Source organism: Ixodes scapularis, unplaced genomic scaffold, assembly GCF_016920785.2.
Source record: "Ixodes scapularis isolate PalLabHiFi unplaced genomic scaffold, ASM1692078v2 PGA_scaffold4__175_contigs__length_147842914, whole genome shotgun sequence".
Taxonomy (NCBI): Eukaryota; Metazoa; Arthropoda; class Arachnida; order Ixodida; family Ixodidae; genus Ixodes; species Ixodes scapularis.
The window spans coordinates 47,633,287-47,656,442 of NW_024609879.1; the positions used below are offsets into that span (position 1 = coordinate 47,633,287).

At 45.5% G+C, this 23,156-nt stretch overlaps 1 protein-coding gene across 1 annotated transcript; it reads left to right on the forward strand.

Moving 5' to 3' along the window:
- The first annotated feature begins 9,090 nt into the window (after positions 1–9,090).
- LOC121837758 lies at positions 9,091–9,828 on the forward strand. The gene has a single exon (XM_042293560.1). The coding sequence runs from the start codon at positions 9,091–9,093 to the stop codon at positions 9,826–9,828; it is 738 nt and encodes a 245-aa protein (XP_042149494.1).
- Positions 9,829–23,156: the final 13,328 nt, after the last annotated feature.

Genomic DNA, 23,156 nt, shown 5'->3' on the forward strand with positions numbered 1-23,156 from the left:
CTACCGCAAGAAAGCGGAATGTCATACACAACACCAGTGTGACATTCTACAAACTTATTCTGGTGTTTTTTCTTACACTCGTCACTCTTCCCTTCGGGATCATTGATTTTCCTGCATAACGCAGAAAGCTTTTTAGGGGCTGGAAAAACGACATGAACGTCGTAACGTTCCGCCACCTTTTTTAAGTTATGAGACACTGCGTGAATGTAAGGCATTACAGCGGTTCTTACTCTTTGGCGTTCAAGAACGTTTCTTTCCGCACCCCTAAATTTCTTTTTGAGGCCCTCTGCAGCTTCAACAATGGACCTCAGCGGAAAACCCGCACTTGCGAGCCGATCCACCTGTAGAAGGAAACTCCTTCCCATTTCCTCAGGACAGGATTTGTCCTGAGGAAGAGGTCGCATGCCGTCCTCTTTAACACTGTTAGAAGTTGCATCGAGAGCAGCGGTGAAACAGCCTTTCGTAGCACTTGCGGGATAAGTGTAGAAGGTTTCGTTAAACTCTTATCTTTTTACCTTGACCACACCTATGTCTCCTTTGGTGGAGAGGTGTTTTTGCAAAAACGGGGTATCTGCATCGGTTCGCGGGTTGCGCCTATTCTGTGCGACATTTTTTTGGCACACTGCGACCGCGCTATTCTTGAGAAGCTCGGAGGTGATAGCCTTTTTAAAATATACAGGTATGTTGATGATTATCTGGTCATCGCCCTCCCAGGGAACAAACTCACTGATAACAAGGTGGCTGACGTAATCGGCACGTTCACGTCCTGCTCTCATGGGTTAAAATTCACTCATGAGAGGACCACGGAGGGCTCGTTACAATTTTTGGATTTAAAACTAAAATTCTTAGATGACCATGTGTGCTGGGCTTACGAACCTCGCTCCAAGAAAGCTGTACTCCCTTTTAATTCTTCCCACTCCAAGTTGGTGAAAAGAGGTATTGCTTCTTCGTGCCTCGGAGCCGCTCTGAACAAATCCTGTCCTGAGGAAATGGGAAGGAGTTTCCTTCTACAGGTGGATCGGCTCGCAAGTGCGGGTTTTCCGCTGAGGTCCATTGTTGAAGCTGCAGAGGGCCTCAAAAAAAAAATTTAGGGGTGCGGAAAGAAACGTTCTTGAACGCCAAAGAGTAAGAACCGCTGTAATGCCTTACATTCACGCAGTGTCTCATAACTTAAAAAAGGTGGCGGAACGTTACGACGTTCCTGTCGTTGTTTCAGCCCCTAAAAAGCTTTCTGCGTTATGCAGGAAAATCAATGATCCCGAAGGGAAGAGTGACGAGTGTAAGAAAAAACACCAGAATAAGTTTGTAGAATGTCACACTGGTGTTGTGTATGACATTCCGCTTTCTTCCGGTAGGTCTTACGTAGGCCAAACTGGGCGTTGTGTGAATGATCGCGCAAGAGAGCATGCTGCTTCCTTAAAACAGTCACCTTCGGGGCACCTGGCTGTGCATTGCAACCGATGTGAGTGCACACCAGTTTTCAATGACGTGGCAATCCTGGGGCAATACAGCAAAAAGATTACAAGGGAAATTCATGAGGCGTATGCAATAAGGAAGGGTGCAGATAAGTGCATAAGCGAGCCTTCAGTGACTCTGTCAGAAAAAGAGTGTCTATTCTTGGATAAAGAGTGGGCACGTGGAAAGTGACGTGGTGTTTTTTTAAAAGTGTATATAATACTATGTTTTTCCATAAATAAATCTTCAGTTGCGAGTGCGCCTTGTGTTGTCGTCTTCTTACCTTGTCCTGGTCTTTCGGCGCTTGTCTTTTTCCATTATGAACCAACTGGCCCAACTCACCATTGTGTTGATTGGCACTGCGGCCTTTCTATCAAGGAGGTGTTGGTCAGCACTACGGCCTTCCTTTGAAGGGGGCGTCGGTTGGCACTACACCCTTCCCAACAAAGAAGGTGTTGATTGGAACTACGGCCTTCCTGTAAAAAAGGTGTTGGTCAGCACTACGGCCTCTTTATCATGGAGGTGGTAATTTGCACTATGGGCTTCCTATCAAGAATGTGTTGATTGGCAATACGGCCTTTTTATCAAGAAGGTGTTGTTCTGCACTACGGCCTTCCCATGAAAGGGGTGTTGGTTGGCACTACAGCCTTCCCAACAAAGGTGTTGATTGGAACAACGGTCTTCCTAGCAAAAAAGTGTTGGTCAGCACTACGGCCTCTCTATCGAGTAGGTGGTGATTGCCAGTATGACCTTCCTATCAAGAATGTGTTGATTGGCAATAGGTCTTTCTATCAATGAGATGTTGGTGAGCACTACGGCCTTTCTATGAAGGGGGTGTTGGTTGGCACTACAGCCTTTATAACAAAAAAGCGTTGCTTTGTACTACGGCTTTCCTATGAAGGAGGTGTTGGTCAGCACCAGAGCCTTCCTATGAAGGGGGTGTTGGTTGGCACTACAGCCTTCCTAACAAAGAAATTGTTGATTGGCACTACGGCCCTCCAATCAAGAGGGTGTTGGTCAGCACCACGGCCTTTCTATCAAGGAGGTGTTAAGTGGCATTATAATAATAATAATATTAATAATAATAATAATAATCTCCATTTGGAGTCCTTGAGTCTCAGGTGGAGGAGCAAAAGGTAAACAAATGTACCTGATGAGGCCCCACCATCCCACACATTGCTCAGCAGGGAATCAAAACAGACTAGAAATGAACACAAGTAAAAACGACAATAAATCTTATCAAACAATATTTCACTGTGCGAAGTAGGCGCGAAACAATCCTTCTACAGAGTAATGAATTATTAAACCACACCAGGAGCAAAGTACAACTTGACAGGAGCTAGGGGTTTTCAAGCGAATTAACACAAATAACGGTGGCCAGAGCTGATGATATTCTACTCAACCCAATGCATAACCAAAGCGCTATTTTCTATTGTTAAGTATAACGTTTCATGTTACTTTTGAAGGTAATAAGGGAAGTAGAATTCCTCATTAATTCAAAAACACTTGAATGGTCGTTCAAAAGCTGTGGTATTTTATGCGCTAGAGCTTGGGAGCCATAATTTTTCCGTATTTTCGGCTTTCTGTATATTCCATTTCTTGGATTATATTTCGTTGTTTTAGGGTGGTAGATCTCACAAAATTCATTTTGGTCACTGCTGTACTCGGGGTATAATGTCATCGCTAGTTTTAAAATAAAGAGCGTAGAGATATCTAAAATTCGATATTTTACGAAATATGGGGCTGAAGAATTGGTATAGCGAAGGTTTTCAATGCAACGAACAGCTCTTTTTGTAGGCCGAACAGTCTGTCTAGATTTGTTTTCGTTGTGGTTCCCCAGACTAGTAAGCAGTAATGTAAATGGGATTGTAAAAGACTGTAGTAGACTTGGCACTTAAGCCAACAGGGAAGAAGATGTTTGAGTTTATACAAGATTCCAATAGATCTGGTTTGCTAGAGCGAATATGATTGATGTGATCTGTCCAGCTTAAGGTTTTTTTGAACCAGACACCTAAAAATATTAGGAAGGACACTCCTTCTAGTTCTGAGTTTCTAAGTTATACCGAGAATTTACTACAGAGTAGCTTAAGCACAGGCTTGAAAATAACATTTTTTGTTTTGTTAATATTGAATTCTATTTGACTAGACTCTGGCCACAGCACAAGTTCGCGTAACGAAATGTTTGATAAACCTTGTAATACACTGAGATCTTTATCAGTAAAAAAAAAACAAAAAAAAACACATTATTGTCGTCTGCATAAAGTATAATATCTGAAATTCGCGGCATGTTTACTATGTCATTTATGTAAAACAAAAAATGATGGTCCCAGAATAGACCCCCGAGGCACACCATAATTTATTTTCATTAGTTGCGATTCATACTCGTTGATTTTTATATATTGTGACTGTCCAGATAAATAGATATGAATTAGGTTCCAAGTTGTGCCCCTCATGCCATAATGCGTCAGCTTTTTTTAGAAGAATGTCATGTTTAGTCGAATTAAATGCCTTGCGAAAATCCTGAAGAATTCCTACTGTATAATATTGATTTTCAAGACTCTTAATTAGCTTATTTTTGATATATAACGAGGATTTTTCCGTGGATTTGTTTTCTGGAATCCATACGGTTGCTTTACAATTATGTTATTTTTTTTCAAGGTAACTAGAAAGCCTAAAATTGCACCTGCTCTAGAATTTTTTAGAATAAAGGTAGCACGGAAATTGGCATATAGTTATTTATATTGTTGTGTGGACCACCTTTGCGTATAACACAAATTCTGGCAAGTTTCATTTTTTACCGGAAATATTTCAGTCAATAGCGATGTGTTACAGATATGTTCTAGTGGGGAGCTTAGAAAGCGCGCGATTGCTTTAATTTATGCCGCTGTTATATCATCTGATCCAGCTGCTGTGTTATTACTTCGATTCTGGTGGAGCCTCCTTATCTTTTCCCCCGTCTCAGGGCAGAGGAAAACTGAATTCATAGTTCTAGCTGGCGACAAATAAGGCTGGAAGCTACTACTTGATACGGATGTAGTGGGGAAGGCGCCGCAATTTAAGAAGAGAGCGTTAAACTTGTTAGCAAGGAATGAATTCGAATATGAGAGACCATCAATTACCAGTTCATTTGGAAGTATATTCTGGGGCTGGGAGTTAAAACACATCACAGTGTTTCATATTTTTTTAGAAAAATTATAAACGGACGCGGATTTATCGCCGTAATACTGTTTGCATGCTTTCCTAATTTCTTTGTTTAACTTATTTCTTACCTTTTTTATATTCGTGTAACACCAACTCATCTTTTGTTTTGACAAAAGTATCATAGAGTTTATCTCGCCGACTTATTCTTCTATAAGTATCATGAGCTATCCATGGTTTTCTCATATTCTTGTTTCTTTTTAACATCTCGGAAGGGAAACGCTTTGTCATAGCATTCTTTAATCCTAGTTATAAAAATACCGTAGCATGTACTTGGATCGCTTTCACTATATAAATCATCCCAGTTAATGTTTGATACAAGGTTATAGAACTTAGTTCTATAACCTTGTATGAAACTGATTCAATAGTATCAAGGAACTGTCGGCAGAGGATCCGATCTCAACAGATCAATATAAAGTCCCCTATTAGTAGAATTCTTAAATTCAATGAGGTGATATGCTCCAAAAGTTTTACTATGTAGTTCATAAATTCGAATATTAGTCCAGAAATGGCTGATATAAAGCAGCTACTACGGATCCTTCACATATTGCCGCGCGCGCAGCTGGCCAAGTAGGCAGCACGCGTGTGGCCTAACGGTTATCGCGCCTGCCTCCCACGCGAAAAGCCAGCTTCGATTCCTAGGAGCGACGTGTATTTTTTTTATTCTTGCAATTTAGTGTTCCGGAAAATTCGCGAATCCTGTTTCTTGTTCGAGGTCCGAATATTCTACGCCTCGAACCTTCTACGCCGGTTATCCCAGAAGCCCACGCGGTACATAAGGGGTTTCGCGTGGTGAGCCAAGTCAGTTTCGCCTTAGCGTTCTATCCTGCTGCTTCGCCGCCTTCGACGCCCGCGACGCTCTGTTGTTATCTTTTTTTTCCTTTCATTTTTGGTCACAAGTTCGTTCCATTAAACGTTTAGTTTTTTCAGTTATTATCGCATCATCACTTGTCATTCGTGACATTTTGGTGGAGGTGCTGGGTAGCGCATGCCCGTGCAGCGCAGCCCTCCGAGTTCCCGCAGTACAAATCCGAACCCAAGGACCCATCGAAGTCCAGATCGAGACCCGATCAAGTCGCCGCACCCAAGGTCTACACCCGGAATACGGACTTCTGCCACCCAGGACCAAGCAGCCAACGAGCCGATGATGGACGACCAGCCATCGCAGACCCCGATCGCCGCCGCCGTCATCTACCTGCTCGTTGCCCACCGAACCCCCACGACCTTCCAAGGCGAGACCCACGAAGACGTGGAGGACTGGCTTTTCCACTACGAACGTGTAGCACGCCATAATGGATGAACCACTGGGCAGCGCCTTCAAAAATTCTACTTCTCTTTGGAGGGTACCGCGAGGCAGTGGTTCGAGAACCACGAGGCGTCGCTTACGTCATGGGACATCTGTATCGCCGGCCTCAAAGAGACATTTACGAATCAGACACGACGACAGCGAGCAGAAGACTTCCTGCAAGTACGAACTCAAGGGCCCAACGAAACGGTCACCAGCTTCGTTGAAGACGTCCTTCGCCTGAGCAGCCGCGCCGACCCTCAGTCCACCAAGGAGCAGAAGCTGCGCGTCCTGATGAGAGGAGTGAGGAGTGACATCTTTGGTTGCCTTGTTCGCAACCCACTAACTATTGTCGATGAATTCGTTGTCGAGGCAACTAACATCGAGCGTGCCCTGTCAATCCGAGTCAGCCACTACAACCGACATCCGGCACACCTGTTGCTTTGACGCTGACATCTTCCCGATTCGACGAGGGCGGCACCAGCGCTGACAATCTTCGTGCAATTGTCCGCGACATCGTCCGGGAAGATCTCAGGGAGCTGCTGCCTACTGCCAACCAGCCGGTTTGCTGTCGATAGCCGAAGTGATACGCGAAGAAGTTCAGCTGGTAATTCAACCGGAGGCTCCTGCCAGCGTAGCAGCACCCGAGGAGCCCACCCTGACCTACGCCGCAATGGCCCGATGGCCACCGCCTCCTCCTCAAGCCTATGTCGCGCCGCCCCGACATCAGTCTCCTGCGCCGCAGCACGACCGCCGCCACGATGGCCAGGTCCAGTACGCCTGCCAGGAGCCCCGCGCACCCCGGAAGACCGACGTGTGGCGAACGCCCGACCGACGCCCTCTGTCTTTCCGCTGCGGGGAAGCAAACCACACTTACCGCCAATGCCCATACCAACGACTCGGGCTGCGCGGGTTCCAACCGAATGACCCACGCCCCCGTTATGGTGAACGCCCTCGGGAGATCGACGAGTACCTGCGACGACTTCAGTCACCCGAGCATGCGTCCCGCCGAGAGTTCTGGTCACCGTCGCCACAGCGTCCAACTTCACCGAGGCACCGACCCCGACGTGAAAGCCTGTCACCCCTCGCTCCTCGCCGGGGAAACTGGGCGCGGCAACCCCTTTAGGTGGAGTTGCAGAAGACGACCGAGGACAAGATCCTCCAGGAACGTCAGAGGGCCCCCAGTCGAACGCTACCAGAGACCGAAACGACGCCCCTGCAGCTGTGTCCAATAACCTAAACGTCGTCATCGACGGCCATGACGCATCAGCACTCGTGGACACCGGAGCAGACTATTCAGTCTTGAGTGGGAGGCTCTCCCGCCGCCTTCGAAAAGTCACGACGCCGTGGGATGGACCTCAAATACGAACCGCCTAAAGGCACCTCATCACGCCCGTTGGGAGATTCACTGCTCGCGTCGAGATCCACGGTGAGACGTGCCCTGTCAAGTTCGTCGTTTTGCAAGACTGTTCGAGGGACGTTATCCTCGGAATCGACTTTCTCTGCGAGTATGGCACCATCATTGACCTCGGAGCAAACCGGCTGACGCTACGAAAACCTGCTCCACCACCGGAGGAACCCAAAGCGACGTCATCCGCGGTACGAGTCCTCGCAAACCACTTGAACCTACCACCGCGGTCAAGTGTTTTCGTATCTGGATGAGCATCGTACCGGCGTGCGGTCGTGTATCACTACTGCGTAGTGCACGTTAAAGACCCCAGGCTAGCGGCTGTACTGCACTGGCTAAATTTCTCATCTACAGCTATAGTCGGATGCAACCTGAGAACAATCTTTTAGCTCCACCCACAAGCGCATTGCGCCCATCTGAAGTGCCTCCGCCGTCGAGAAAGTGGTTCGCTAGCAACGTTGCTTTTTCTTCCACCAGGAAACGTGTCTTAAACTACTACAATATTTAATTCATTCAGGACATTTAAATAAGTTAGAATATGTTTTTGTCAAGGAAATAGCTGTTTAGTAAAGAAAGAAAGTCATGTCCATTGTACCGTCTTCCCAATTCATTTTCTGTCAAAGATACTGTCTGACATACCGTCTTTCAGCGCCTTCGATTGAGAGAAAGGGAAGCACTTATAGTTCCTGCAAATAATACATATTTAGTGATTTACTTAATTTTGTGGGCTTTGCGCACGAAATGTGTGCCTTTATTTTGTTGGATGAATAGAAAACAAGAATAATTATACTTTTCGGGGTTTGACAAATCGGCACCCTCCCAAGTCATCGACACCACCACCGCGCCCCGCTCTCTTTGTCTTCCGTCATGGATCCCACTTAGGTGACATCGGAAAGCGATTCCCCTGATTATTCTTGGACGAAACAGCCTGGTGCAGCCTTACCGGCGACACCAAAGCGGTTCTTCAAGAAGCACAAGTGAGGTCGGGTTTTGAACAGCGGCCAGCGGGAGCTGATCCTGAACGCTTACGTTCGGACGCGACATACCGAGCCAGACTTGACAGTCAACGAGGTCTTTAAAACTGTCAGCCGGTTGCTTAGTGTCGGCGTGTCGAGCGTCCACGAGATCAGGAAGAAGGCGAAGGAGAATGACGGACAGGTTGCGACACCCTCTCGAAAGCGACCTGCGAGTTCAGGCAAGCAACGGCGCAGCGTGAAGTACGGAGACTTTGTGCTGTGTGCAATGAGATTGTAGGACCATCGGAGACCGACAAAGAAGAAGCAGAAGCTTGACCAGAGACAGCTCGTGAAAGAGCCTTTTCGAGCGAATCACCGTGGACCCTCGGTAGCCTTTGGTGGATGTATATATGTAAATAAAATGAGGGGTAAGCCTTTACCCATCAAGATCTTGTGTGCACCGTTTTTTTCGCCAGAACGAGATCCCGACCGTCGCAAAGATAATGGCTGAGTTCTGTGCAAGCCCTGAGCTCCCTTCGCTGCAGAAATGGACTGTGCTTCGCCTTCTGCATGACATTGGCTTCGAGCGAAAGAAGACTGGTCGAAACTCGCGCATGATTGAGCGAGACGAGATCATCACGTGGCAAGAGAGGTACTTGCGGGACATTGCACGTCACAGGCAAGAGGGTCGGCAGATCTTCTACCTCGACGAAACGTGGGTGACGGCAGGGCACACTGTCTCGACGGTATGGGTGGACTGCACCGTGACCTCTTCCCACGACGCCTTCATGAGGGGTCTGACGACGGGCCTGAAGCAGCCGTCGAGGAAGGGCCAGCGCCTCATCGCCACGCACATTGGCAGCGAGGACGGCTTCGTCGCTGGGTGCCTGGACGTCTTCCGCGGTGTAAAGACCGGCGACTACCACGAGGAGATGAACGGCACACGATTTGAGAAGTGGTTCGAAGCTGTTTTTCAGATGCTGCCGACAGGGAGTGTCATCGTAATGGACAATGCTTCCTACCATTCTCGGCGGTTGGAAGCAGTGCCAACGACGGGTTCCCGGGAGGAGGTGATCCAGCAGTGGCTCACGTCAAAGGACATCTCGTGGGATGCCAAGATGAAGAAGAAGCAGCTCCTTGACATCGTGGCGTCGGTCGAGCCACTGTATTTGAAGTATCGCGTCGATACTGCTGCAGAGAAGGCTGGTTGTACGGTAGTGAGACTTCCACCCTACCACTGTGAGTTCAACCCCATTGAACTCATCTGGGCACAGATCAAGAACGGCGTTGCAGCCAGTAACACAACGTTCAAGATCAGCGACGCTGAAAGGCTTCTCAAGGAAGAGGCCGAAGAGGTCACGGCTGACAACTGGCGCAATGCTGTGAGGCATGTCGTTGGAGTGGAGGAAGGCTACAGACGAGGCGGTGCTACAAGTGCCCGTGTAGAGCCGATCGTCATCGAACTGGGTGAAGACGGCACATCTGAGAGCGACCTGTCTGGTGTGGAGCCGCTCGAGGAAGTGTGAAGCCTACACCTTCAACTTCAACAACTTCACCTTCAACAACAACACCTTCAACTACTTCAACCAAAGACTGAGGGGGATACAGATCAACGTGACCAAAGCATGTCACTACATCTGCGCTGCACGTCTGTAAACATGTTTCAAGTGTGTTCAGTTCATACCGATCATCTTGAAACAGATCAAAATAATGGAATTGAGTTAACAACATGAAACTGAAAAGAGCTAACAGCAGTGGCATGCACAGTGACTCCACCTTGCAGAAAAGAGAAGCGAAGAACAAGACATTATCATGACTGCGAGGGTCGATTCGTTAGTTCCGTCACATTTTGTTCTTCTTTTGAGAACCTTCTTCGACCTGCTATCATTATTTTTAAGCTGTTTCTCTGGCCGTGTCGTTCTCCAGTTGCTGCTGCTCCTGTACTGTTGTCTTATTATACACGTCCACTTATATTCGTATTATCTTCTCTTTTTTATGGGGGTTCAATATATAGGGGTTGACTAATTTTCGAGTAAATACGGTGCCTGACTTGCTTCTGGAACTGTTTTTGCTTAGAATGAACGGCATTCTTTGGTGTTAAGGTGCTCTGGTTTTCACAGTCGAGGGCATAGCAGCAGTGTTGTTTCTCTTTTTGGTAGTGTTGCAGTGTCTCAAGTTGGTTGACCCCAGGGGCCCATGATTTAGGGATGCAAGTCAGGGTTTGAAATATCTCGCACAGTGACCAACGTCTCCTGCACGGTGATAACCAAAATGACACCAGGGAAAGGTTTGAGTCTCAAATATCACTGGTATTATCAGGTCGCTATTCCGACGGAAGTTGCTATGGCAATCATGTTACCTTACGACTGATCAGGACGAAAACTGAAAACGGCAGGCTTGTCATATAAATGAATACCACTGACAAACCCATTTTCGCAATGTTTGTTTGCTGTAGCACCACCAATAGTGCGGACGACGTCTGGTGAAGCAACTCAGTGTTGGAAGTTTTTATGCTCATCTCACGCAAGGTATAATATATACAGGGTGTCCCAGCGCGCTGTTCCGTCGTAGAATGGACCGCATAGATCGGTCGGTGAACGGAGCCTGATGGAACCTTCCACGAAGGTGAATTCGGATACACCTTCGTGGACATTTATCATACTAAAATTTCATGCCTAGGTTTCCTCAACGGAAAGCTAGTAAAGAAAAGCCGTAAATCTCTATGGGCAGACAGACTGGGACGCGGACCGCGTCCCAGTCTGCATAGATTTACGGCATTTCTTTTCTCGCTTTTCGTTTAGGAAACCTAGGCTCATTAAAATTTCGTATGATAAACGCACCGTCTAAATACACCTCCGTGGAATGTTTTATCGCGCTCCGTTCCCTGACTGATTTATGCGGTCCATTCTACGACGGAACAGCGCGCTGGGACTCCCGGTAGACAGATCTCACCTGCGACTGATAAGCACGGCAATCTCAGCTCACCCCGCGGAAGCAACAGCGAATTAAAGCAGCGGTGCCGGTACTATCTTGAGTAGCAACGTGGGGCAGAGGCGACAGAAATCCAACGAAGCAGACGACGTCCGGCGTAGCTTCTCACCTCTCAGCAGTGCTAAGCCTCGCGCCCGCTTCGAAATTTTCGTTGGCGATTGCGTCGCTGGATTCTCACGTTGTCGCGCAAAAACTGCTGCAAACGCAAGCCGATACTATTAAGATTTCGCGGCGTAACCTCGGGCACGTAAAACACGTTGCAAAAAAAGCAGAATAATTGTCACGAGAAACTAGCGTCGCGTTGCTAAGGCCAGCAGCCATGTTGAGCTTTTTTTTTTTTCAAAAGGATCGCGATTGGGCCACGGAATCGTGACGTCATGAAAACAATTGGCTGGCGTTTCTCGGCGTAGGATTACATTTCCCTCTGAAAGGCATTCCCGGTTTTTTCTTAGCTTGCAACCGACTATAGGAGACAAGTTGCCCGTGGAGGCAGGCTGTATAAACATACACATACCCCAATTTTGTTTAAAGGGCAGCTTTTAGGCGCCCGTTTCTGGCTTCAGCGGCGTCGCCGTTGGCTTAACCGCGCGTTGCATTACGGGAAGCGTTCAATAATGACGTCACACGTGACGGCACGAGGGCCATAAGTAATGTCACGAGGGTCACAAATGACATCACGAGCGTCCCATGCGTTGCATTGTGGGAAACGTCCCATAATGACGTCACACGTGACGAGGGTCCCGAGTAGCGTCACGATCATCTTGCGCGTTGCACTATGGGAAACGTCCCATAACGCAACGCGCTGGCCTCACTCGTGACCCGCGCGTTTCATCACGGGACCCTCGTCACGTTTCTCCTAATGACATCACACGTGACGTCACCCGTGACGTTATAAGGGTCACAGGTGACGAACGACGGTTACGAGGGCTACGAGTGACGTCAGGAGTGACGTCACGAAGGTTACTCGTGAAGGTCACGACGAAGGTTACGACCTTCACTTGTGAAGGTCACAACCTTCACGAGGCATTCATGAGTGACGTCGCGAGAGTCACCAGGGTCGCGAGGGTCACGTGGGGGGAGGAAAAGAGGGAGACGAAGAGGGGGGGAGGATAAGAGGAGGAGGAGCATGAAGGAGGGGAGGAGGAGAAGGAGAGATGGAAAGAGAAGGACGAGTGCAGGAGGAGAGGGTACGGAAGAGGAGGCAGGGCAGTTTCCTCCTCTTCGTACCCTTCCGTCCTCCTTCTCAAGAGCTGCGCTCTGATTCGGAATTACAGGGAGTGGTAAACATCTTTAATTCTTTTAAAACATAACCGCGTGGGTAGCTCGTGCACTACCCATAGTGGCGAAAACAGAAGCGCCCTCAGCGAGCTTCTCACCGCGAACAGGCAACCGGACTAAAGTTACTGGACGTGCGGATCCAATGGAACATCTGCATATTCGGCCATATATTGGTCGTATTTTGGTGGTTAACAAAATACTTCGATCTCTAAAAAGGGAACATTCTATAGACCTGACAATTTTAACTTAGTTGTGGCTCTATATTTCGGCAAGCAACCTAGTCTGATAGCCAGGAGTCTAAGTTTTTGAAATATTTAATATACTGGGAATTAATGTTTAAAGCGATGTTTTTTTTTATCATATTCTTTAGAAACATGATGCTGACAACTATGCCTGGAGAAGGTTACACCGTCAATAACCGGGTAAAAGTGGTTCCTGAAGGCGGTAAGTGGTCGTTTGGCTAATGGTTACCAACAATGCGCACGTGAAAGCTCTGACTTTTTGTAATTCGTATTAGGCCACAAAATGCATACAAGACATAACTCACCTGTCTTCGGCTTTTTTTTTTTTTTTTGTCAAGCGGTGCGTTTTATGTAACGGGGACTTTTTCAGTAGCGATTCCAGAAGATACGCGTAATCAAATAAATAGCGTCGTCACCATGCGCCAACCCAATGCGCGGTTTGCGTACGGCTCAAGCAGTGTGGCGATGAGAGTATTTTGTTCGGCACTCATAGCTTTCCGGTACGTTATTCTAAAAGTTGCTAATATTGTCTTGGGAATATCCGCTCAAGCCACATCACAGCCGTTATTTCATCACTTCATCGCGCGAGCGTACAGTTTACTCAGGCGACCTTCGTATGCTGTAAATATATTTTTTTATACATTACCAATGCGAAGAAGTGTCACATCTGTGACTGGTCCGAGAATGTCAGAGCAGTCTGAGCCCAGGAGTTGTGATCGGCTGAAAAGCATCCCGAATAGCTCTGGCGGCGCGCCGCCAGAGCTATTCGGTTGGATCAAGGTCAAAGAAGAGAGGCGCCCACACGATTTCGCCAGCTTTCATGTGACTGGCGTGGATCGACGTACTGCAGTCGAAATGGTCGCGCTGTTTCTATCTGCGCATGGAGGGGATGCGTTTTCATTTTTTAGAGCCTCTGTAAAAAAATAAAAAAATAAAATAAAAGATAGAGCGAACTGTGACCTTGAACGTTTTGTATAGCAGTGCGCTCAGACAAGCTGAACATGACTGGAAACTAAGTTTGGCTGCTGCTTGCGATGTCCATGCGAAATGCTGCTAGGATCCTCACCGTAACGTTAATGTCTTGCCGCACGCTTTCAATAAGTCGGTGCCAATTGGCAGCTTATTCATTGCAATCCGATTTCTAACTAGGATATTTATCATGAAACACTCATTAGTGGGCATAAATTTGATTTTATACTCTACCGACAAAAAGAAAAGAAAAGAAACACAATTTAAAATGGATTACGGAACAAGAAAATCAAACTGGATTGCTTACTGGAAACTTGAAATCCAGTTTGCCGACTATTGTCTGCAAACTGGACTTCAGGTTTTCCGCAAGAAATCCACGAAAACAATCCTTGGAACATGAGGGATAAAGGACGATCAAAAATATCCAAACACCGCTAACTGACTGGTGCGCGACCGAAAAAACCCGCCTGGTCCGGGTATCCGAGCCCGGGACCTCTGTTGCAGTCGCTGCGGGTCGTCACAGTAATCGTTCCGTTGTCACACAACGAGCAACACTTTAATATTTACACCGCTGAGAATAATACATCGACATTCGAAAGCTTGCAAGGTCAAAACGTTCAATCGTTCACGTTCATCGTCGTCGTCGTCGTTCTCTTTTCCTTTTTCCCCGCTTTTCGTACGCACGTGCCGGGGCAGCTTAGCAGACTTCTTTCTTTTCTACTTCTACTCCCTGTTCGTCTAACGCCAATAGAGGTTTGTCCCACGTTAGTTGCAACAACCTCTCCATTTCCGGTGGAGCGCTCTACTAACTGAACTAAAATGGGTTAAACGTCAGTAGAGCAAACAGTTTTTTTCAGCTGCCACCAGTCTAATACCATCAAGGGTAGATTTTCCTCTTCCATAATCCAGTTTGAACTGTTTTTTTTTTTTCGGTAGGGTAGCGTACAAGAGCAGACAGAATTTTTAAAGGCACACAAAAATGACACACTTACGCAGCGCTAACCACATTTTTTTTATTTTGTCGTCGTTAACTTTTTTTTTTTTCGACGCGCTAGGAAAAGAGTTTAAATCATTTATAATGTATTCTTTACCTTGCGGTTATTAAGTAATGTAACTCTTTCTCTGAAAAAGTTAGCGACGGGTTGCGAACACCCTTGTCGTTTAGCTGCTTTACATTTTCGACTTCGAGAATCTTCGTAGTGATCTGATTACTGTTCCTGCCTTGCACTAAGCCGCTGGTTAGACATGCCCTGCAACCGCAATCCCGGCAGAGGATTATTAGGTGTCCAGAATTGGCTTTGATAATGAGCCATGTTGAATTAACCTGAGACTGGGGTAGAGAAGAAACATCAAAACGTAGAAGGGACAGAAAATAGACAAGACGACGTCGTCCTGTCTATTTTCTCACACAAGAGCAGAGAATATTTTCTCACACAAGAGCAGAGAATACTTTCTCTGCTCTTGTGTGCCGTAACTTCGGAGGTATGGACAACCAACTGGCCCAAACTAGAGTTCTAATGAGCGGGCGCACGAAATTATGCCGGTAGCACAGGAGATAGCAACTATGTAAACCAATATTTTTACACAATAAAAAAAAGGTACACAGAACAGTGCACTCCACCGCATATTTTTATTTAACTTGTACCAAAATGCTTATTTGTTAGGTATTTCTTTATTTCAACAACAACTGAGAATCATAAATAAAAAAGATAAACGAATTCAAGAAGCAGTTCTTCGGGATAAGGGTATTGACTGTAATGGACGTAAAATCGCGTGCACTGAGTGATATTTAGAAATTGAGTTACACAATCGCCACTAGTAACATTTAAGATATTCTTTTTAACTGGAACATTCGAATTGGAGAGTTGTTTCCCATCTTCAAACTGTGTCATAGCTGTTTTTAAGATCTATACATCTTAAATCTATTTCATGTTGTATCACTGTAAGTTGTGGGAAGGCTAAGATACCGAAACTGCATGCGGCCCAAAAGAGCGACAGATGTCTTACCCGGAAGGGACGTCTGCTTGCCCAGCATGCGAGGCAGCGGACGTGGATAGTTGCCGGCCATATGAGCTCCCCCGGCAGAACGCCGACCGGAGCAGCAAAAATCCCGCATGGGGCGCGTCGAGCGTTGCCGCGTTCTGGGAGCCGGGCTATTGGGACCAATCATTCCGGTAACAAAGGGGTAGACACAGCAAGTTTAATAGCATTCCGCGTTTTGGAACGCGAATCTGAAGCACGGCCGATTACAGTCCCGCTTCCGGTTGTAGGTAAACGCACACGGCCTATCGAACGTCTTCACTACATCATATCTCTGACGTGTTATATTATATTTTTTATTTGTAAAACCGGTGTGTCATTTTAAATATTTCCTACGGAAAAGTAATCCTATGCCACAAGCTTTCTTACAATCTTTCTTAAACCTAGACTAGACAATGACAAGCTATTTTGAAATAATTTATTTAGTCTATAAAAATATGCTATAGATAACAAAAAAAAAGTTTTGTGTCGAAGCAGAATAAAGATTCGGGCACTTTTCATGAACGCGTTTTACCGAGACCCTCCTTGTTCTGCGCTCAGTAGCGTGTTGCTTCGCCAAGGGTAATTCACTACACGATGACTTTGCAGATGGCTTCCTGGTCGGCCACTTCTCGCTTGCCGGGGACCATTGTTGTCACGCCTAATATTATATAAAAGATAGGGTTTTTACATTTGTAAGCATCGATCGAACACTGCTGCTTTATCTACGCCTAAAGCAAGCTCCAGTTTATCAGCAGTTATAAAATCATCTCTGAGCACTTGGGGCCAACACCCGAAGATGGCAATTCTAATCGGCCATGTTTTTGCGATTCACACTTCTAAAGGCTGGAATTCCGAATTTCCGATAAAAGTTATGCGTCCACCCCTTTAATAACGGAATCGTTTGGTCCCAATAGCCTGGGTCCCAAAACGCGGCAACGCTCGACGCGCCGCGTGCGGGATTTTCACTTATCCGCTCGGCGTTCGGCCGGGTGAGCTCATATGCCGGCGACTGTATAATAGACCATGTGCGAAATGTAGAGCGCCATCTAGTACCGCGCCGAGAACTACGTCCGCCATCTTGGCAGCGGCGAGAAAACGAAACCAGTGACCCGACCGGGAAAGACCCCACGTAAACAAGCGACCGCGCTTCGTACGAGAGATGCGATGCTAATGCGTTGCTGCGTTCCGCTGTGAATGCAATGATAAACCTTGGATTCGTGCGTGACGTGGACGAAAACGTGAATCCCATTTTTTCTTATTTTTATTTGTTACTCAAGACGCAGTTTTTGACAAAAACAATCGGTGACAACGCGAAGAAACATGCGGACGTTATCGCGCAGCGGGAAATCATTTACAATTATTGAACTAGGCCCTAATCTTTACACGAAGTCGTACCGATATTGTTTCTGAACTTGTTTTTTTTTTCTTTTATGCACGTTGTAGTGCCGGCCTGAGTTTTTCTTGATGCGCAAGCAGCTCAATGTATGCGGACGAGACTAAGGCTGTCAAGCGAGGCATTATGATGATAGTTTCAGTAATCTACGCCACCAACCATAATTGAAGAGGCGTATGGTTATCAGTGAACAACAAAAGCTGAAAGCATCACAGAGCTTCATTTTAATGTCATATATTAAAAAAAAAAATATTACTTTGGAAAGCCAGGAAATAATCTCAATGCTTTGCAGCTACTTCTATACACTTTATCCGGCGTCGGTAAACGAGGTTTGTATAACACCTCTAAAACTAAACAAACTGATGGGCTCCGGAATGATGTTAAGATGTGCGCATTTATTACAGCGATAGCAGTTAGCGGGACACTTTGCGGATTTCGCGCCGTCGACTGCGCTCCACATCGACGCGGGCCCTATATTCGGCACTCCACCAAAACATTCCACGTTAAAGTCACGCTTCTGGCGTCACGCCGCGCATCACGTCACCTGTTACCTGGCGTCAGCTGACATCATCACGTGGCACTGTCATGTCAAGTCACGTTGCGCAGTGACGCCACGCGGGCTAATGACGTCAGGTAACACCGTGAGTTACGTCATGTCATGACGTCACGTGACAGTACGTCGTCGCATGACACAATGACGGCGCGAAGTAACATAAACAAGAAACTGCTCATCATGGAAGCAGCACAAGCGAAGCGTTTTCATTAAATACGCCAGAAAGGTTTTTGGCCGATAAAATCAATCAAGCTAGGTGGACTTTTAGCCGGCGAAACCACGGACGTGAAATTAGGTGGAGACACACGCTTGAAATTCGAGTGCGCGCTTGAGGAAACGTTCTTCAGTGATCACAAGGCGGAGCTAGTTTGTGTTCAATGGCATCGCATAGGACGTCCGGGCAGTCACATGAACGACAGGGAACGGTTCGTGCATGCGCGTGCAGTTTCGTCGTTCCCTCGATTTCAATATCGGGCGCGCGATTTGCGAAGTGTTTTTCAATTACCACGAAGCACTTATAGTTTGTGCACAATAAAATAGTGTGAAGCGCTCACGGAATGCTCTCTACTTAATACACCCTCGTTGGTTCCAAAACGCTGTAGAATTTGGTCCGGTGGGTTAGTCGGCTTAATGCGAAACGCCTACGCGGACTCTTTGGTGCGCTCTCGCACCTTTGCCGTTCGCTCCGACGTCGCACCTTGGCTGTCGCAGTGTTTCACTTTACGGGTTGCTCAAGTGCCCCGACTTTTTATTGATACCTGGAAGGCCCTCATTAAACGAGGAATGGGCTGCTGAAAAAAGAGATGCGGATACTTCGACCCGCCTTGCGTTTTTTAAGCAAGCAGAGAATTGAGGCGTCATTATTTCAAATACGGCAGGCCATGCCACATACTTTATATCATAAATGCTAATTTTGTTCTTCGCCCGTACGTTATGAACGGCCGAATGTACCAACTCGCGAAGCACACTTTGGTCGCTCAGGCCACGTGTTTACATAGGTAACAAAGCAAAAATCCCAAAGAAAAAAGAAACTTGGGCATTCATACGACCCTTATTCCCATGTTACAATATAAGAAAAGCACATGACATATTGTACGAATTTTCCTCAAAGAGGAACGGACAGGTAACTAAGTTATTTCGCCATGTTGTCTACTATACTTTCTCTGTCAGACGGCACTAAATGGCGTTGCCTTTTTTCACCTGTCTTTAATAAATTAATCAAGTAATGTGGCTTTCAGCGCCGACGTTTTCATTGTTTTATATGTAGACTGATTTTGACACGATTCTCCATTTGCATAAGTTGGTTCATGGATCGATAGACAGTTCTGCTTTGCTTGCTTCTTTACATTTTCGCATTCCTGTTAACACAAGTTCTAGAAATCGCAGAGTGTTTTATCCAGATCACCTTAACTTGTCACCTGTATCACGAATTCAACATGTCCTTAACACGAAGTGTAGCGGCATTCATATTTTTTGTACAACTTTGCCCCATATGTTTTACACATGTGCACGATTTTAAAATCGGTTTGATTGGGGATATATTTTCTGTAACGGAAATGTAAGTCTTGCATTGTGCTTTACCGCAAAGGCCAACCGGCTGTTGGTAAGCACGCAAAATAAATATTGTATTGTATTGTATTGTATTGTATTAGTCTTTCGTAGGGTATTATGCAATATTAATCGTACGGGTGAATTTTTTTTTTTTTGGGGGGCCGATTACATTTCCGAATAGGCTTGGAATAACTGAAAAATATGTTTCTTTATATGTTTTTTAGGTGAACCACTGGAGTACCACGCTGTTTACGGCGATATTGATGTGTGTGCGGTTACCAGGATGACCTACATAAGTGGTAAGGTCCATTTAGTATCACAAATAAGCATATATATATATATATATATATATATATATATATATATATATATATATATATATATATATATATATATATATATATAAAGCTCTAGTAAGTTTTTTTTCAATCACAACTCGATGAGCTTAAAATACCGATTGCTCAAGCTGTTTTAGGTACTAGGGTAGTGAGTTGGGCGAGTTGGTAAACGTTAAACATGATGAAAACAGCTCAAACGACGGAGGCGAATTAAAGAATCACACGGCACTACAAAGCTGCCCTCGAAACTAAAGTCTTATTAGGGAAAAAGACAAATAAAAACATCGTAGTCAAAACAGCATGAACAACCTCCTACTCATCTATCAAGCACCACAGCTTCGGAGCTGAAATATTTCAAGGAACGCCACAAACAATCCAAGTAGGAGTGACGTACGGGCACCAGTGATGTTTTTGGCAGCTCAAAAATTGATACAAGTGTGTTCATGAGTGGCGATAGGGATAGTCGCCCAAAAGCCATGCGCACTACAGCGTACCGTAGACCGGCTATGACTTGCGTTTCATCCATTGTTTACAAACTCCTCCCATCTTGTAAGAAGGTCTATGTGGGCCAGACGAGCAGGTGTCTCAATGACGGGCTTAGCGGGCATTTGTATTCGCGGGAGGTCACTGTCGGGAGGCTCTGGCCAACACACTGGAGAGCACAAGTGCGAGTGCGTGCCTGATTTCGGTAAAGTTGCGTCCTGGCCAAACACAAAGAAAAAAATAAGATATTTTATAGAAGCACTTTTTATTTCCAGTTTCGGGGACCTATGCGTCACCGCGACGTCGGTGGTTTTGCTAGATAAAGATGTTTGCTTTTCGCAAGCTAATATGAACTTCGTTGCTAGAAGTGTTTCAGCTCCAAAGTTAGAGTGGTGCTTGATAATGACTGGATGCTAAGGTAGAAAGCTGGGATAGTTCGCATGCATTTAAAATGATGTTAGACTAGATGATTGTTGATGTTTCCTGTTTAGGTTACGTTGCTAGCTTCATGTGTTTTTCACAGGTAAAACTTTAGTTGAGAGTATAGCTTCGACCTCTCGTGTTTGTTTTTTTACTTAGTCTTCTTTGTTTTAGCCGTTTTCGTCATGTTTTTGTTAGCTTCGAACAATGTATAATTCTCATTATCGTCCCATCAACATATTGCGCAATCAAAATAGAATCCGCCCTGTGTTTTTAAATCTTTGTGTGCCTTTTTCTCATTACGTCTGTGTGCCATGGGCATAAGAAGGAAACTAGGATTAAATGTACAGATGTAACATTCGCAACATTAGACACATGTACGTGTGTCTGATGTCGCGAAAGCTATCGAAAAAAATTTCGTCACAATAAAACATTGCCCAAATGATGACAAATTGTCAAATTTATCGAACTTAACAATAATAGAGAGCTCCTAGAACTATACTTTTGTATTTTTAACAACTTGCAGGAATTATAACTGCAAAAACGAGCACTACGAGGCTTCTAATGTCCAATTTGGAAGTTCGTTTGCAAACATTTTATGTCGGGAATCAGTTTACTATGACGAAGTACACCGATATTGTGCTCGTGCAGTTATTCGGTTGTTGAAGAGATACATTTTAAAACCAGGGCATAACTAAGGCTAGGCTATTTTTCCTCTAGCTCCTTCGTGGGGCGCACCTCAAACGCCAAATTGTCTCTGCTTTGAAGTCAAGCTAATATGTTAAAAAAAATTAGTCAACCAGTCACCGCGCAAAACCTTTTTCGATGCAACTTATTTTTTTTTCGTATAACAAAGACTACTGCTATCCCACATGGTTGCGCATGAAATCACAGAATTATTAAAAAAAGAGCAAAGTCCAGTTAATCAGGTGTCTAGAGAACAAATACCCGTATAGGCCCGACGGGCATTGACCCGATAAAGATTAAAAAGAATATATTTTATGAACAGGTTGCGATGTTTTTTATTACAAAGGTACCACCTGCAGTGATTGTGTTCCTCATAGTAGGAACCATCGACGTCCTAATTCAACTATTATATTTTGAGTAGGTTACAATCAAACACTAGATGAGCAGAGGTTTACGAGCAATAGAGAAAAAACACCACACATTGGTCATCTTCTGTGAAGAGCACAGAATCCTCATTTTTGAGTACACATCAATGCAGAAAATGCAGCCTGATCTCTTTCAACAAAATGGCCGGGTGGCCCCAGTCATAGAAATACGTCTCCATTGCGTTTACTCAAACCGAATCTTCCCCTGATTTGTTAATATAGCCACTGCTTAAGAAACTCAAGGCGTGGCCTTACGATGCTCACGGTTCTTGCCCCGTTATTCACTCTTCCGCTTTATTGTCAGCTAATGCAGCAATAGAACTGATTGCAGGGCGATAATGATTATGATATGCTCGGGCCTTGACACGCCATGCTTTTATTAAGTTGTAGTTGCCAACTCTATAGGCGGATAACGCAGAAAATTACGGCAGATGTGGCAGATATGCGGAAGATTAGATTATTGAACGGATGAGATTTTTAAGCATTCAGGTAATCATAAGTTGAAAATATAGTGCTACATGTAACTTAAGCCAGTTTCTTGTAAGCAAACAGGAGTACAGTGTTGCCAGACGGAGAAAAAAAATCAGCAGATTGATCCCGAAGAAGTTAGTGGATTTGCACAAAAATCAGTAGATTCTACGAATCTGCTGATCTGCTGAGCTGGCCTACGAGAGTCAACAACTGGTGGGGGTTCACCCCAATTAAGCTAAGGATGGCCTACCAGAGTCAACTGGAGGGAGCTCCCCCAATAAAGCTAAAGATGGCGGCGTCCGCCGCATCGGTACCCATGGCCAGCGCCAGCTAAGCACTTACGGCTGCGGAAGATTGGGGGACGTATCTAGAAAGTATCGTAGCAGCAAGCATTGTTGGAGGAGGTCTGATTCGGGGCCAGAGCTGCCGCCAGAACGATCACGGCACGTCGCGGAATCCAAAGCTCGACGAAGGCGGCCATTGTGATGTCGATTACGATAAGACTTTCGTTATCTATCTTACTTGAATTCGTGTGAAACGTTCCAAGTGTCGTTTCCTTACTGTAAAAAAAAAAAAAAAAGAAACATTTCATTTTGTATTAGCGTTTATAATGAATGAAAACTGTGCTTATAATTCATTTCCACCACTTTAAGAAAAGGTAATTTGACATCAGTTTTTGTTTCGTTTCGGTTGCAACTGTGTCCCTTGACGCGAATCTCGACTGGGGTTGCAAGGCCTATGCACTGTGTAACACCGGACAGCTTAGTTGAACTCAGTGGCTGTTGGGAGAGGCCAACGATCGTTGACTTTATGAGAGTTGAGAGCGCTAGTGTAACCAGGGTATTAGACGCTTTACTTCGGACTTTAAAAATTGCGGCATTGTTACTTTGCGCTTCGGATATTAATCTGCCTGAAGCATCGGCCTTAAATATAAACTTCAATATGCCTTTGCATACGGCACACGGGAGCGATAGTTCTTTTTTTTTCTCGCAAATATAGAAATAGTATAAAAAAATTTTTTTTGACCGCTA